General features: G+C 43.9%; 7 protein-coding genes across 7 annotated transcripts; 3 read left to right on the forward strand and 4 right to left on the reverse strand.

Annotated features, from left to right (window-relative positions):
• Positions 1 to 192: 192 nt before the first annotated feature.
• On the reverse strand, positions 193 to 2,330 carry V1512DRAFT_222154 (uncharacterized protein). Its single transcript, XM_066913735.1, has 2 exons — positions 782 to 2,330; positions 193 to 727 (listed from the first exon to the last, which is right to left on the reverse strand). Exons 1-2 carry the CDS (start codon positions 2,180 to 2,182, stop codon positions 272 to 274), a joined length of 1,857 nt encoding a protein of 618 aa, XP_066772413.1. The 5' UTR covers positions 2,183 to 2,330; the 3' UTR covers positions 193 to 271.
• A 371-nt stretch (positions 2,331 to 2,701) lies between these two features.
• V1512DRAFT_259821 (uncharacterized protein) lies at positions 2,702 to 4,582 on the forward strand. The gene has a single exon (XM_066915723.1). The coding sequence runs from the start codon at positions 3,061 to 3,063 to the stop codon at positions 4,411 to 4,413; it is 1,353 nt and encodes a 450-aa protein (XP_066772414.1). The 5' UTR covers positions 2,702 to 3,060; the 3' UTR covers positions 4,414 to 4,582.
• Positions 4,583 to 4,661: 79 nt separating this feature from the next.
• V1512DRAFT_222159 (P-loop containing nucleoside triphosphate hydrolase protein) lies at positions 4,662 to 7,261 on the forward strand. The gene is made up of 2 exons (XM_066913736.1): positions 4,662 to 5,229; positions 5,276 to 7,261. The coding sequence occupies exons 1-2, from the start codon at positions 4,752 to 4,754 to the stop codon at positions 7,096 to 7,098; spliced, it is 2,301 nt and encodes a 766-aa protein (XP_066772415.1). The 5' UTR covers positions 4,662 to 4,751; the 3' UTR covers positions 7,099 to 7,261.
• V1512DRAFT_259825 (P-loop containing nucleoside triphosphate hydrolase protein) lies at positions 7,113 to 9,771 on the reverse strand (the record flags this gene model as incomplete). The annotated part of the gene is made up of 2 exons (XM_066915724.1): positions 7,636 to 9,771; positions 7,113 to 7,585 (listed from the first exon to the last, which is right to left on the reverse strand). Coding segments are annotated over exons 1-2 (2,101 nt in total), but the record flags the coding sequence as incomplete, so codon positions are not given.
• Positions 9,772 to 9,887: 116 nt separating this feature from the next.
• On the forward strand, positions 9,888 to 10,965 carry V1512DRAFT_290057 (adenylate kinase-domain-containing protein). Its single transcript, XM_066918201.1, has 3 exons — positions 9,888 to 10,118; positions 10,168 to 10,538; positions 10,585 to 10,965. The coding sequence occupies exons 1-3, from the start codon at positions 9,962 to 9,964 to the stop codon at positions 10,750 to 10,752; spliced, it is 696 nt and encodes a 231-aa protein (XP_066772417.1). The 5' UTR covers positions 9,888 to 9,961; the 3' UTR covers positions 10,753 to 10,965.
• V1512DRAFT_259828 (Sfi1 spindle body protein-domain-containing protein) lies at positions 10,636 to 13,380 on the reverse strand. Its single transcript, XM_066915725.1, has 2 exons — positions 12,968 to 13,380; positions 10,636 to 12,917 (listed from the first exon to the last, which is right to left on the reverse strand). The coding sequence occupies exons 1-2, from the start codon at positions 13,328 to 13,330 to the stop codon at positions 10,863 to 10,865; spliced, it is 2,418 nt and encodes an 805-aa protein (XP_066772418.1). The 5' UTR covers positions 13,331 to 13,380; the 3' UTR covers positions 10,636 to 10,862.
• Positions 13,381 to 13,459: 79 nt separating this feature from the next.
• On the reverse strand, positions 13,460 to 14,364 carry V1512DRAFT_290059 (uncharacterized protein). The gene has a single exon (XM_066918202.1). It carries the CDS (start codon positions 14,269 to 14,271, stop codon positions 13,825 to 13,827), a length of 447 nt encoding a protein of 148 aa, XP_066772419.1. The 5' UTR covers positions 14,272 to 14,364; the 3' UTR covers positions 13,460 to 13,824.
• Between the last annotated feature and the right edge of the window lie 405 nt (positions 14,365 to 14,769).

Below are 14,769 nucleotides of genomic sequence, written 5' to 3' on the forward strand. Positions count from 1 at the left end.
CCTCGCGGGGCGCGGCGGCGCGGGGGCCCCGCTGCGGGCCCGCCCCCGCCCCCCCCCCCCTCCATCGCACAAATGCAGGCACCAGGAACATGTCAGGAGTAAGCTGTCACACGCGACGCGTCGCGCGCTTTTTCGACGTGTACCGCTATACTCAGGGGTAAATGCCCACAAAACAGAAACACGGCGAAGAAAGATATTGCCAAAAGTTTGAGATTTCCTATTTCGTTTATATTCTAATTTTAACCAAAATAAACCAAAAAAGCAATGTTTGTTATTTTGTTGGTTTCAACTTTGACGTTTTGACAAGAGCGATCACGCACTCGACTAAATTACAGACTGAGGCATCTAGGATAGACACAGGTGCTAGTCCAGAAGACAAAACAAGAGTTTTGGCGGCTAATACCAAGCTATTAGTGGCTTGTGATACTCTTGTTCGTAGCTTTGTTGTGGCTGTGTCATTACCATCGGTGTCTGCAACCACATTTTTGCTGTTACTAACTGTTGCACGCACCAGATCCAAAAAGTACGCCTGTTCATCCGCTGTTGTTATAGACGATGACGCAGACAATAGCAAGTCCACACTTGACTGGAAGTCGGTAAAATCAGACACTGGAATTAGCCCTTGCGGTGAAACAAAGAGCGAAGCCGCTGTAGAACGATTGTTGCGGCTCGGTATATCACCTTGGCGGTCAGGTAATGAAAGTTGTGGTATTTGATCTGATACTATCTAATAAATTGTTAACGCTGAAAACCTCAAGACGTTTTGCAAATGGTAGCTTACTTTTTCGCGTAATCCTCTGTTTTCAGTTTGTAGACTCTTGACTTGAGATGACAAGCGCTCCATGCGTTGTCGATTGGACGAATCAAGCTGAGCCAGTGTTCTAATTTCACTGATAAACTTTAAGGCCTCGGTCCTTACTTGCTCGGTAACTTCGTTTTGTAGTTGTAGCCTGGTTTGAAGCGTGTCGTGTTCAGCCGACAAATTGGCATATTGCTGATTGAGAGTATCAAATTGTTGTCTGTCAATGTCGCTCACGGGAACGGACTGTAGCGATGCCAATCTACCGCGAGCTTTTGTTAGTTCTGTTTCGAGAACGTTGATTTCAGCATGTAGCTTCTTATTGCTACCATTGGTCCGAAAAAGTTCTTCTTCTAATGAGCTAGTATTTCCTTGACTCTCATTTCTCTCGTTCTCGAGTTGCGTAGATAAAGACAAAATCGTATCGTCCTTTTCGGAAATTAACCGCTTGGCAACATCAGCTTCTCGCTTGACATTTGTCATTTCGACAAGCAGAGTCTGGTAGTTTGCTTCAAGGAGTTCGAATTGCGACAACAGCTCAGCGTATTGTTTGTCAGACGCCGAGTGAACTTCCTGTTTTGCCGATGTCAAATCCTGTGTTCCGGTCGAAACTGGCGAATGTGTCCGAGTACTAGAGTTCGATGAAGTTGGTGAGGATTGGGTCATAACATCGTGTTTCAATTCCTTGTCGCCAAGCCATCTTGAAGCCAAGCTATTGGTCGTGGTAGTCGGTGAAGACTGGGGACTGGAAGTTATTGTAGAACTCTGTACATCCTTGGTGGAACGCGGAGATGGGACTGGTCTGGTAGGTTCCTCATCTTCTGAGTCCTCTGATTTTTCGACTAACTTTGACTTTGAAGGCAAAACAGTAGTTGTGTGAAATGTTTTTGGCAGTGGCCGACTAAGTGAGCGCGGGGATGTTACTACAGAGCTGTTGACACCATTTTTGATAGGAACCTGATCTTGTGTTGGTGCTTGCTGTCTAGAAGTATCTGCTGGTATTTGATATGTGGGAAATCTTCGAACAACTTCAAAATATACGTCTAATACTAAATCCTTAAACCGTGACTGTTGCAAAATAGCAAGATGTTCTCGTGTCTGATTTCTTTTAGGATGAAATCCTTCTTGAGGGCCAAGAGCTTGAGGAACAATTTCTCCAGTCATTAGATCTTGTGCTCGTGAAGCCTTCTGCCGTCTTATAAGTTCATCGTAAACATCTGTAGATAGTTCAGCGAAAGGTACTCGAGGCATTCGTTGTAATCTTTCACGAGATTTTGCTTGACGGGATGAGGGAGGTGGGAGTACGACATCATTTTGTATGTTTGCAAAGGAGGCAAAAGCAATAAAATGGTCATACAAGCCGTTTTCTATTGATGTCGTCATACTTGTGATGCTGTTTCTATGTAAGTATTGGCCTAATTGAACTCGTAGAGAGAATAATTTAATGAAAGATGCGACTAGTTTTCTACGCGTACTTTTCAGGGGTATGAGAATGTTGAAGATGACGAGGGTTACGCAGACCAAGGATTAACGGCATATGTTATTCCAAAGTGAAGAATCCTATAATAAAAAAAAGTTGCTTACAAATGACCCAAATTACTAACACGATATGGAATTTTAGAAGAATCTTAAAAAAAGTGAAGTTTACGCGTGAGTTGAAGAGAATCGACGGTGTATGTAACGCGCAGCATACCGCCCATGGGCATCCATCCCTAATATTACAATAAGAACAAACCCCTCACATTTGTAGCTAAAAAAGTTTAAAAGAGCGCGTCCATTTATAGTACAAACCACTTAGAGTATATATGTATTGGTGTGTACATTTGTGGCATAATTAAACCACAAGCAATCGCATAAAATATACAATACATTTTACCCACGAGCTCTTCGTCGACAAACCTTCACTCCGGCAATATTCTCAGTGATTCCATTTTTGTAATTACTTTAGCTGAGTTCCGATTGGGCCAAGATCAATATCGGCAGTTCGGAGTCTAATTTAAGATTAAGAATCGCAAAATAAATTTTGCCGGGGAAATGCGAATAAAGAATCTTGTGCTACATATTAACAGTATTCAGGGGTTGAGCCGTACTTCGTCGGAGATCGCCTTAAGCCGTACAATATTGTACTTCCTGCACTCTCTTACATTCTTTGTCCCCGGTCTCCCGTTCATTTATAAATTTTAAAGAAAAGCGTGGTTGAGTAAAGATAAGAACTTGAATTGGCCCTTTTGGATAAACTAAATTATCCTGTGCGAAGCAAAATGACAAAAGTAATCTACTTTGGTACTGTCGTCCACTCTCTCTCTCTTGCTGACCTTCAAGTCTTAGCTAAAGCTGCAGTCGGTGTCGACGATGAAGGAACAATTGCGTTTCTTGATACTGAAGCTGCTTCTCCAGATAATTCCGCATTGAATCATGACTGGGAACATGGATCATATGAAGTTGTTTCAATCCCTGCTGCCTCGTTCTTCTTTCCAGGATTCTTTGATACGCATATTCATGCTTCTCAGTACCCTAATGTTGGTCTCTTTGGCAAAACTACGTTGTTGGACTGGTTAAATACTTATACCTTTCCTCTCGAATCTTCGTTCTCCGATCTGTCTGTCGCCAGAAACGTTTATTCGCGTGTCATTTCGAGAACACTGGGAAATGGAACGACTACGGCAGCATATTATGCAACTGTGCACTCTGAAGCAACTAATTTGCTTGCGGATCTGGCTCTCGAGGCAGGTCAGCGCGCTTTCATTGGTAGATGTTGCATGGATGCCAATTCACCTGATTATTACTGTGACAAGACCCTGGAGGATGCTCAGAAGGCTACTCATGAGGTTATCGATCATATTCAGAAAATTGACCCAACGTACGAAATTGTTTCACCCATCATAACACCTCGTTTTGCTGCTTCTTGTACTCATGAATTATTGTCATGGCTTGGTGACCTTTCAAAGAAGACTAACTTGCCAGTTCAAACACACATTTCAGAAAACCTATTGGAAGTTCAGCTTGTCAAAGAAATGCACCCGTTTGCTGATTCATACGCTGATGTTTACGATAAATGCGACTTGCTGAATCAGAAGACTATTCTTGCTCATGCTGTTCATCTATCTGAAGCCGAAAGAGATCTGATTGCCAGGCGGGGATGTGGTGTTGCCCATTGTCCAGCTAGCAACTCTGCGCTTACGTCCGGTGAGACTAGAGTTCGATGGTTGTTAAATGCTGGTGTTAAGGTTGGTCTTGGCACTGATGTTTCTGGTGGATTTACTCCATCAGTTCTTCACACAGCAAGACAGGCTCTCTTGGTCTCTAGACATTTGTCCATGAAAGGTGATGAGTCACACAAACTCTCGATTGAGGAAGTTCTTTACTTGTCTACTCTTGGAGGTGCGGAAGTGTGCTGCTTAGATAAGAAGCTTGGAAATTTTTTGCCAGGTAAGAAGTGGGACGCTCAGCTTATTACCCTTGACACCAAAAACTCTCCAGTCGACATCTTCCCATGGGAGCTACAGAAGCAAGATGACTTAGTTGCCAAATGGCTTTTTAACGGCGATGACCGCAACGTTTCCAAGGTGTGGGTTGCCGGTAAACTAGTTGCTGGCACTTCATTTTCCGCTTAAGTGGTTGGGTTGAAATTGTTTCTGGTGTTTGCAAAATTTGGTCTGGGTTATTTTAGATCAGGAATATGAGTGTTTACTTTGTACTTTGTTTTTAGCATTTCTTTGCGTCGGTTTTGCATCAATATGTTATTGGATTCATATGTTCTATTAATATAATACTTTATGCTTATATGGTACGGTTCAGCTAGTTATTTAGTGAAGATGACATGAGGTAAGAGTTACCCCTGAAAAAGTAAAACCGAAAAATTGTCCCAACGAAGTCTTGAAGCGATCATTGAATGAAGGACGGAGATAGCACTGGAACGGAGGTAGTTTTGCTATGAATTGTAATTACTACAATGGCAGGAGGAAAGTCATTGAATATTAATAATGTGTCAAAACCTGCAAAATCAGCTGCAAAGTCAGGAGGAAGTTCTCAAGGAACGAACAATTTTCAAAAAGAAGAACCTTCAACAGGATACATTGTTCGCCCTACAGTACCGACACCAGGATTACAAATATTTGCACACCCTTTTGTGTTGAAGACGCATCACTTAAGTTCTGGTGACTTTGTCAGGATATGGAAGAGCAGTTCTTCTTTTGCAGCTGCTGGATCTGGTGTAAGTGCCGTTGGTCAGATCTTTACTGACGAAATTGTTGGAGGTGAAGGAAATGTGCTTCAAATATCGTTGGGGCTACGATGTTTAGTTGGTGTTTTGCTTGGAGACAGGGTTAGGCTGGAGAGATACAACGGAGCAATTGCGGAGGCATCAGAGATCTGGATATCCAGTATGAACTCTACAGAAATTGATGAAAAAGAACTCCGCAAATTACTGGGTATGTAATGTCTGAGTTGTCACTGTATATATACTAATTTTAATAGGCAAGATTAAATATATCGCAAAGAAGCAAGTTGTCTCTAGCTCAATAGGCAAATTTCGCATTCATGACATCACCTCAAATCTGAGAAGCGCTGTATGCATGGTAACTTCGCCATCTGTATCATTACACATTCTAGACGATGATTCTTCTTCTCTGTCGTTGAGCTCAAGCAAGGTTATGACGGAGAACGCGTCGAGCTATGCTCAGCTTGGCGGTCTTGATTCCGAAATTGCTCTGATTCGAAAAACTATAGAGCTGCCCCTGCTCAGACCAGAGATTTTTACACGATTTAACGTTTCACCCTTGCAAGGGATATTACTACATGGTCCGTCTGGCACTGGCAAGACTTCATTACTACAAGCCATCGCGTACGAAACTGCGGCCGCTCATATTCTGAGTATATCTGCAAGCAGTATTTTGGGCCGATATCTTGGTGACACTGAAGCAGCATTGACAAAGGTGTTTGACGAAGCAAAAATGTTTTCACCTAGTGTCATTTTAATTGACGAGATTGACGCTCTTGCTCCTCGACGCGACGGAGATGCGGCTGGTGAGACGGAAACACGGATCGTGGCGACTTTGCTGACTTTGTTTGACTCATTGGCATACCCTGCGTATGACTCATCAAATAGCGACGTCACGTACTCGCGCGTTGTTGTTGTTGCGGCGACAAATCGGATCGCAAGTGTTGATCCGGCGTTGCGACGGCCAGGAAGGTTCGATCGGGAAATTGAGTTACGTATCCCGGACGCGTCATCACGAGCCGACATTCTTTCGATTCAGTTACAGAAAACGCCGTGTGCTCTCGCTGCAGAAGATATCGCTCGGGTAGCGTCCAAAACACACGGGTTTGTTGGAGCAGATTTGTCTGCCTTAGTCCGTGAAGCTGTGATGCAGGCTGTGTCGAGAGCGGATGCCGAGAGTAAAGAAGTGACAGAGATGGAAGTCATCGAATCAGATTTCACGGCGGCCATGCTAAGTGTACGGGCCAGCGCAATGCGGGAAATCTTTTTGGAAACACCGAAAGTTTATTGGACTGATATCGGAGGACAGGAAGATGTTAAACAGAAATTAAAGGAAGCTGTTGAATGGCCTCTTACACATCCTAAAGCTTTCACGCGTCTTGGGGTAACTCCGCCCAGGGGGATCTTGCTATACGGTCCACCAGGATGTTCAAAAACTTTGACTGCCAAAGCACTCGCGACCGAGGCTGGACTGAACTTTCTGGCCGTCAAGGGGCCGGAGATTTTCAACAAATACGTTGGCGAGTCTGAACGTGCGGTTCGGGAGATTTTTAGAAAAGCGAGAAATGCTAGCCCAAGTATCATTTTCTTCGACGAGATAGATGCACTTTCCGCCGCAAGAGGACAAGCCGAGACCGGTGGCGACCGGGTACTTACCAGCATGTTGACTGAAATGGACGGTGTCGAGAGCATGGGCAACGTCATGGTTCTTGCCGCCACGAACCGGCCTGAAATTATTGATTCGGCGCTTCTGCGGCCCGGTAGAATTGATCGCATGCTTTATGTCGGCCCGCCTGACCTGGATGCCCGAAAGAAGATATTAGAGGTCAAATTTAAGTCAATGAGTATTGGTGACGATGTCGACGTGGACTCTCTAGCGCTGAAAACGGATGGTGCGTCTGGTGCGGAAATTGTTGCTTTGTGTCAGGAAGCTGGGTTACAGGCGATGAACGAAAGTCTCGACAGTCTATTTATTCACGATCGACATTTCTCCAAAGCTCTAGCCGGCTTGAACAAGTCCATCACGCCTGACATGATTAAGTTTTACGAAGACTTCAAGGCAGGAATAGCCAAAGTCTGAGTTGTAATATTAATGTACGAATAGCATAATCAAGGTGCCAAATCTATTGTAAAGTTCCCTCTTGTCCCTACCTAACAGTGTTTCCTTACCAAGCAGTACAGCTTCTATTTGCGAAGCCAAATCACTGTAATTACATCAACACGTTTTTACCCGCAGCCCTGCTCATCAGCTCCACAAATCTATCATCGAATGATGGATCTTGCTTCGCGCTCTCAACTGTGAGCAAGATCTGTTTGATGCCGACACCCACGCTGGTCGTACGAGACTCGGTCGCAATGTCTTGCACAATCTTGTTGATCCTCTCCTGACCTTTTGCATTCTGTGTCTGATCTTTGCCAAATATGTCCGCTTCCGCCAAAATGTATGCCAGCTCATGCGAGGTAGAAACGTTAGGCACGCCAATCTCTACGTCAAATGATTCAAGAATGTCCATCTGTTGCAGCACTGATCGCTCTCTGGTTGTAGCCAAAATCAATAAACGACGCCCCTACTAAAGTTAGTTAAATCTCCCTTAATTCGTACAGCGATAAACAATACCTTTGGAGGTTGCTTCCGGAGCAAGACCATCAGAGTCTGAAGAACCGCGTTGGAAAATCTGGGTCCGATGGGCACCCAATCAACCAAACGCTCGATTCCGTCAACAACGACAACGTTGAGGGGACTTTTGTAAGCATCGTTAAATGTTTTGCTAATGGCGGCAACCTTGGCTGCTTCGCTGTAACCGACCATTGACTCTGGTGAGATCAGCTTAATGAACGGGAAGTCTGAAGCCAGCGCAATCTTGGCCGCAAGCGCAGTTTTACCTGCACCTGATGGTCCGTGCAGTAAAACGGAAACCAACGGAGTGTGTTCGCTAGATCGGACTTGCTGGGTATACATTTTACCTTCGGATAGAATGCTTTCAATATGTGGCGAGTATGGAATGATTCCGTTTTGAATGCACGAGCTAAGTTCTTCCTCGTTGACGCCAAACGCTGGCTGGACTTCGTTCAAGGCGTTCATAAAATCCTGACGATTGACTTTAAGTTTGTCAATGTCGGAAGACACACCGGCAACAGTACCAACTTTAACATGTCGATTGAACGCGAACGATGTAGCAGACTTGATGAGACCGTTGATCTCAGCACCAGAAAAGTTCTTTGTCATTGAGGCAAGCTCGTTCAAGTTGACATCTGACGCCATGACCTTGTTTTCTCTCATCTTTGTAGTGTGGATAGTCAGAATCTGCTTTCGTCCAAATTCATCTGGAAGTGAAATCTCCATATGAACTTCTAAACGGCCTGGTCTCAACAATGCCTCGTCAATCATGTCAAGACGATTGGTCATTCCAATAATCAAAATGTTGTTCAGTTGATCGACACCGTCCATCTTGGACAGCAACTGGTTAACCACGGAATCAGACACGCCAGTGCTATCTTTACTGCTACCACGTTGCTTGCAGATGGCATCCAACTCGTCAAAAATGATGATATGTAATCCCGATTCTTCTCCCTTCTCCTTGTATTCTTTCTCGGCATCCGCAAACAGTTTGCGAACGTTTTCTTCTGACTGGCCAACATACTTGCTCAAAACTTCAGGACCGTTGACAATTTTTGGTTCCCGTGCGTTCAACATCTTACCAATCTGACGTGCCATCAAGGTTTTACCAGTTCCAGGAGGGCCGTACAGTAAAATACCTTTGACATGCTGAATTCCTAATTTCTCAACCAACGCAGGTGGAAAAATACGACTTGCAAAAGCACGACGGAAAATAGCTGAAAACTCAGTATCAAGACCTCCGATTCCCATGTCTTCAAACTTGAAGTTCGGCTGAATGATTGCATTTGCAGCTGGGCGTTTGTTTGAAGCTTTGAGCTTTATAGGCGAATCATTGGCTTTGAAGAAGTTGATTTCAGTATGTGTAGTCAAAATTCCACGAACTTGTGGATGAGACGCAGTGGCCCCGCCCGATCCTGAACCACCTTTTTCACCGAGATCGACTACTTGGACAGATCGAACAATGAGCTTAAAGAGCATTGCCTTGTAGTCCATAATTAATCGCTGACCAGGAGCAAGGATCATGTCGTGATATCTATCTTTGAACCAAGCAGCAAGTTTGTCTTGATCGTATTGCTCGTCTGAAATTTTGTTACGACTGTTGAATCCAATCTCAAAGTCTATAGATCCCAAGTAAGCTTGACCACCTTGTCTGAATGGGTCAAAAGGAGCGACTGCGATTTCTTGACCGAGTGACCAGCCAGCCCATTCACGCTGTACTCCAGATGCACCGGCTCTTCCTGGAGGCATTGCCTCTGCCCTATGACGTTTATTAATATTAGGCGTACAACTTACCCATCAAATGACGTACTGTGTGGTGAATACATATTGATCATCGACAATAACATATTGATCAGATCTAAATTCTTGAGGTGATACCACTAATCTGTTGAGCAAGGCGAGATCATTTGTAGGTGCAGATTCGACTCGAATGACGTGAGTTCCAGACGAAGCATTATGAGACTGGCCACGGTGGCCCGGAGTATCAAATGGAGTTGGGACAACTCTGCCAAAGGAAGAAGTTGAGGAAGTTGTTGACGGCGGCTGCTGACGATTAAACGGAGAACCTTTCGAAAACATGATTTATTTTTTCAAAATTATTTAGTCAATTTGAAGAAATCCTGAGTTCAATTCGTTCTTGGCGTTTGTTTAATCGTGAAGTTCGGAGCTGAACTTACCAATGTGCCCTTACCCTTATGACTTCAAGGGGTTGGTGTACCTCCTGAGTTTCTGACCCCTGGAAATTGCAGTTCGCCGGATATATTGAGTCGTATCGAGCACGAACTAGCACGAAATTGCTTTGAAGCGGACTCGAATCTTTAGTGAAATGTCGAAGCTGCTTAGACCAGCTCGTGTACTACTACTGGGTCCTCCTGGATCTGGTAAAGGGACGCAAACTGCGAGATTACAGAACAAGTTTGATCTGTGTGGGATTTCATCTGGAGATATTCTTAGACAGCATATCAATAATGGCACTGAAATAGGTATGTTCACGTTGGAATTGAGTAGTGCATTTTTGACTAGTTGAACTAGGACAAATGGCATCTTCGATCATCAAAACTGGAAAACTAGTTCCAGACGACGTTATGATCAAAATTATCTCGGCCGAGCTCGCTCTGCGAAACTGGTTGAGCCCGACCAAATCCTGGCTGCTGGACGGCTTTCCAAGAACTCGGGTACAGGCAGAGAAGTTGGACGAAGCTGAGCTTCGACCGGCGGACGCGAGGCTGAACTTTGTGGTTGAGCTGAAAGTTCCGACCGCTGTCATTCTCGACCGGATTGCAAATAGACTGGTTCACGCGCAGTCCGGACGGGTGTATAATTTAACGTACAATCCCCCGAAAGTGTCTGGTGTGGATGATTTCACTGGAGAACCGCTTACTAGGAGACCTGATGATGATCCTGTAGGTTTCGACAACTTGAAATAGCGAAACTAGCTAACTTTTGCAGGATATCTTTGCTAAACGCATAGAAGAATACGAAAGGCTGACGGAGCCATTAGTGGACTATTATAAGAAAGCCGATAACGTATTGTGGAGTGTCGCTGGCGACACTTCGGATGTGATCTACGCCCAGCTTGAGAAAGAGGTCGTGAAAAGATTTGGCGACCGCGTATGATATTTGCTAATAAAGATCCCATATACATCCAATATGCACCCGATATCATCCCATATCCATACTATATCATCCCATATAACAGCCTCAACGCCCAATACATTACAATAAAATCATACGGTTCGTTCTCCGTCGACCCAATCTCGTCGCATTACCGGTGTCGCAAACAGTTTCCGTCGTCCTTCATATTTTGGACTGTTGCGCAATCTAGCCCAGCGTTCTACTCTAGGAGTTGCCAGATCTAGTTTGGGCAAAGCAGCAAATCCGACCTTGGCTGTAGTCCGTCTTCTAGTAGGAGTGTATGCTAGTTGCTCGTCATTCACGTCAATTGTGTCTAGCGACAAGCCAGTGATCGTCCTGCTATCGCTCCCGTCTTCAAAATCAGACGCCGCTTCACCACCTTGTTCTCGGTTGCGTTCAAGCACAAGCTCTCGAGTCAAGTCAACCCAGGCCCCAAGAATGTCCCGTGTTTTGTTATATTGCTGTTTGTCCCTGAATACCTGTGCCCTTGAGTTCAAAATGCCGACTTGCAACGCGCGCATGTTCCACCGGCGGATGATATTCTGTGCTCGTAAAAGACTGTTAATGTCATACACAGCCGACGCACGGTCTTCTGCTTTATTGTTTTGTTGCTTTTTTGCATGCCATGTGTTGAGCGATCTCGTCAGTAACTGTTCCTGTGAAAAATTGTCTGCTGCATCTTCCATCTGGACAATGTGGTCGACGCTATGGCGCCAGGTAAAAAATACTGAGCGCATTAAAGCAGTAGACGACTGTTCAAAAACATCGTCAGCCAAGAGCATCAGATCCAGTTTTTCAGTCGTATTTTCGACCCATAAATTAAATATACTCTGTATCAAGCGTCTGTTTTTTTCGATTGTAAATCGCTGCAGTAGACCCTTTCGATATTTGTCGCGTTTCTCTTCAAGTTTTAACTGCCACATGCTAAAGTTTGTGCTGAGTAATTTGACACGAGCATGGCTTTCAGCCCGAGTACACATTGTGTGATACTGCGCAGATTTCAACTTTAAAGTGTGCATAGCTCGACTCATAAGTGCGGCCCCGTCATGATCCTCTGCAACGAGTTCCATTTTCTGAACATGAGCCAATTTTCGACGCCATCCTTTTAATACTCCGGCTGCAACGCGATAATTTTTGACCCCGTAGAGGCGGTCAACAATCCCACTATCCCGTTCGAGCCGTTTCGCTGTTTTGGCTTTCCAAATAGTAAAAGACCGAGTGACCAGTCTACGATTGTTCACTCGTCTTGACAGCTTTCCTCGTTCTTTCAGTGCCCATGCATGTAATGCGTGTTGTTTAGTGCGTCGCTCAAACAAATCGACCACTAATGGTAATCGCACTTGATTTCGTAAAATTTTAATATACCGAACAAGCAGTACTTCATCGTAATGCAATTGAGCACGAATATTCATAAATGTACGCGTTCTCCAAAGAGTTAGGAACCGTAATGCAGAAGACATGTCGCTTAGCGCTTCCAGCTCGTGTTCAGCTTTTGTTAGCGTCTTTGCTTGCGTCCAAGCCATCCACGAGCTTCTAAGCAGTCGTCTTCGTGCAAACACTTGTGCGAGATCGTATTGCTCCAGCACGCCAACCGTATGAGATTCCCATGCCGAGAAGGCTTGCCGTAGTAAGATGCTACGGCGAAACAGGTCTGCTCGCTCGTTCAGATCATCAATTTTTTCAAGCGCTATTACCCAGGTGTCTATATATTTCTGAGTCAGACTTGAGTCGTAGTACTGTTGCGCCTGTACAAGACATGCCTTGTGAAACCATGTCTTGAGATATCGTAAACGCGTGAGAGAGTGTAGTTCAGCAGCACGTGCTTGCAAGTTTTGGACTTGTTGCGTTTTCGCTCGCCAGATCAAGATAGCGTCGCGCAAATGATTTTCAGCAGCAAACTGCCGCAGTGATTCTTCTCGGTGTGCAAATTGATTTAATCTTGTGCGCCAAATCTCGAATGCTTGAGAAGCTAGAGTAGATTGGTCATATTTGACGGCCGCACGATACAAAGCAACGGCTTCTGCTTGTCGATTAATTGTTCTGTGACGCCATTGTCTAAATCTGCGTTGTATTATTAAGTATAGAAATTGCCGGTAACAGTATTTGAATTCTGGTTTCCGGCGCGAAATCAAAGACGCGTTTATTTCCTAAATTATTTAGTATTAACACGCGTCAAATCTGTAAAATGTAAACATACGCGTAATAAATTATTGAATTTGAGCACCCAAGAATCACCAATTGACCTGCAAAGCTTGACTACAAGTTTGAAATAAAACGTATCTTTTGAAGTATCAATTCTCTTCCGTCGAAGCACAGTTTCATAGCTCTTAAAAATCGTGATAAAGTTATTGCCTTCAAGATTCTGTTCCGATCGTGTTGCCAATTGAACTATTGACCGTAGAATGTTGATATCTGATATTGAGTATCTGACATCGGCATCAGATTGTCGATGCAGAACTGGCTGTAATGCTTGCTGGTCATCTGGTGAAAGCGGATCGACGACAGAAGAAAGGTTCCGATACGGATCCGGCCGATTGGTCGACTCGTTACCGGTCGCCATTGACGTTCATTTGATGATGTCGTGATGTTTACAGTTTACTCGGATGAGATGCGGCACCTTTTCCTGATTCTCGATGTTTACTTACTGACAATTCAGTTAAGAAACTACATGTTCTAACTACATATAATCTACAATAAAGAATAAGAATGCCATTAAAGAATAAGAATGCAAAGACAAGTCCATTCTAAATAGATGCAATGACACTATAACAAAAGCTGAGCTTGACCATCGTTAACCAACTCAAAGCAACAAAACTGCAAATAAAATATTTAAATTAAAACTCCCATCCAAACAACCCATAAGAAGGAAAAACCTGGAAACTATCGTATACCGTTTCTAAATAGAAGAAACTAGATGTCGATTTATAATGAATCGTTATGCAAAGCAAATAGGAAAATAACAAGTCAATACCAATACACAAACACACACAGACACACATATGTATTTCAAATACACAAAGATTACTAATGCATTATCATGATGATTTGGTCATTTTAAAATGTTGGCTCAGAGGTGAAAGTAGTGGATGTATAGGTGGAGGTTGTGGTAGAGTATGAGTAAGACGAGCTATAGTCGTAGTAGTAATCGCCATTTATCATTGCAGTGACATTGACCCGTCGAGGAATGTCATGGGTAGCTCTGAAAGCTGAATAGTCTGAGTATCCACGGATAAGAGAAAGCGAAAGAGTCACGACCAAGATCGAGAAAATAACTCCGAGAAGGATTGAAAACACTGGACGTTTCCGACGATTTGTAGTGATCAAAGCAGCGGCTTTTTCAGTCATTGTCTGGTTCGCGTATTCATTTCCAAAGACTGTATGGACAAATGTCGATGAAGCATTAGGAATATCTGCCACAGATGAAGCCGAAGACGGGACCACTAACCCGGAATGAATCAAAGGAGTGTCCTCCTTGAGGGTATTATAATTTGGAGTAGTCATTCTTGTCTATGTGTATTTTGTATGTGTACTTATGTACAGTACTGTATGTATGATCTATATGGTAATGGACAAGAAAGAGGAGAGAAATTAAGTGCGGAAGGCGAAGAACTAAAAGGATTTGACGAGAGTGCGAGACGGCGGAGTATGCGCTGATAAGCGGCTCTAATTGGGTACTGACCCAGAGTTTAATCTTGTATACAAATTACAATCTATTAAGCAATCCGGGTCAGTTTACTACATTGGGTCTGGCGGATGACATTCTTGTCACTGTATTGCACGTGACCTGAGCCGCGCACGTGTCATTTTCGTTTGTTTTTGTGTGTGAAAATGCATCAAAAGTAGAAGAATGTGCTTAAGATCAAAGATTTGAGTTGACGCGATTGTGGATTTTTGCGGGTAAAAAGTAACAGACAGTGATGGCTACGGGTACAGAGAAATGGCACTTGGCCGCCGATAAATATGTCGAATATGCGTTGTAAACTAACATAGACTCGGGTT

This window comes from Lipomyces arxii (assembly GCF_038497795.1).
Source record: "Lipomyces arxii strain Phaff 12-163 unplaced genomic scaffold V1512scaffold_4, whole genome shotgun sequence".
Classification (NCBI taxonomy): Eukaryota; Fungi; Ascomycota; class Lipomycetes; order Lipomycetales; family Lipomycetaceae; genus Lipomyces; species Lipomyces arxii.

Excerpts from the sequence above, each read along its gene's own strand:
- V1512DRAFT_222154 (XM_066913735.1), bottom strand. The coding sequence starts at position 2,182 with ATGACGACATCAATAGAAAACGGCTTGTATGACCATTTTATTGCTTTT. Across the intron at positions 728-781 it reads ACAGAGGATTACGCGAAAAA|ATAGTATCAGATCAAATACC; the intron begins GTAAGCTACCAT and ends ACAATTTATTAG.
- V1512DRAFT_259821 (XM_066915723.1), top strand. The coding sequence starts at position 3,061 with ATGACAAAAGTAATCTACTTTGGTACTGTCGTCCACTCTCTCTCTCTT.
- V1512DRAFT_222159 (XM_066913736.1), top strand. The coding sequence starts at position 4,752 with ATGGCAGGAGGAAAGTCATTGAATATTAATAATGTGTCAAAACCTGCA. Across the intron at positions 5,230-5,275 it reads AGAACTCCGCAAATTACTGG|GCAAGATTAAATATATCGCA; the intron begins GTATGTAATGTC and ends TAATTTTAATAG.
- V1512DRAFT_290057 (XM_066918201.1), top strand. The coding sequence starts at position 9,962 with ATGTCGAAGCTGCTTAGACCAGCTCGTGTACTACTACTGGGTCCTCCT. Across the intron at positions 10,119-10,167 it reads CAATAATGGCACTGAAATAG|GACAAATGGCATCTTCGATC; the intron begins GTATGTTCACGT and ends TAGTTGAACTAG. Across the intron at positions 10,539-10,584 it reads GGAGACCTGATGATGATCCT|GATATCTTTGCTAAACGCAT; the intron begins GTAGGTTTCGAC and ends TAACTTTTGCAG.
- V1512DRAFT_259828 (XM_066915725.1), bottom strand. The coding sequence starts at position 13,330 with ATGGCGACCGGTAACGAGTCGACCAATCGGCCGGATCCGTATCGGAAC. Across the intron at positions 12,918-12,967 it reads AATTCAATAATTTATTACGC|GAAATAAACGCGTCTTTGAT; the intron begins GTATGTTTACAT and ends TAAATAATTTAG.
- V1512DRAFT_290059 (XM_066918202.1), bottom strand. The coding sequence starts at position 14,271 with ATGACTACTCCAAATTATAATACCCTCAAGGAGGACACTCCTTTGATT.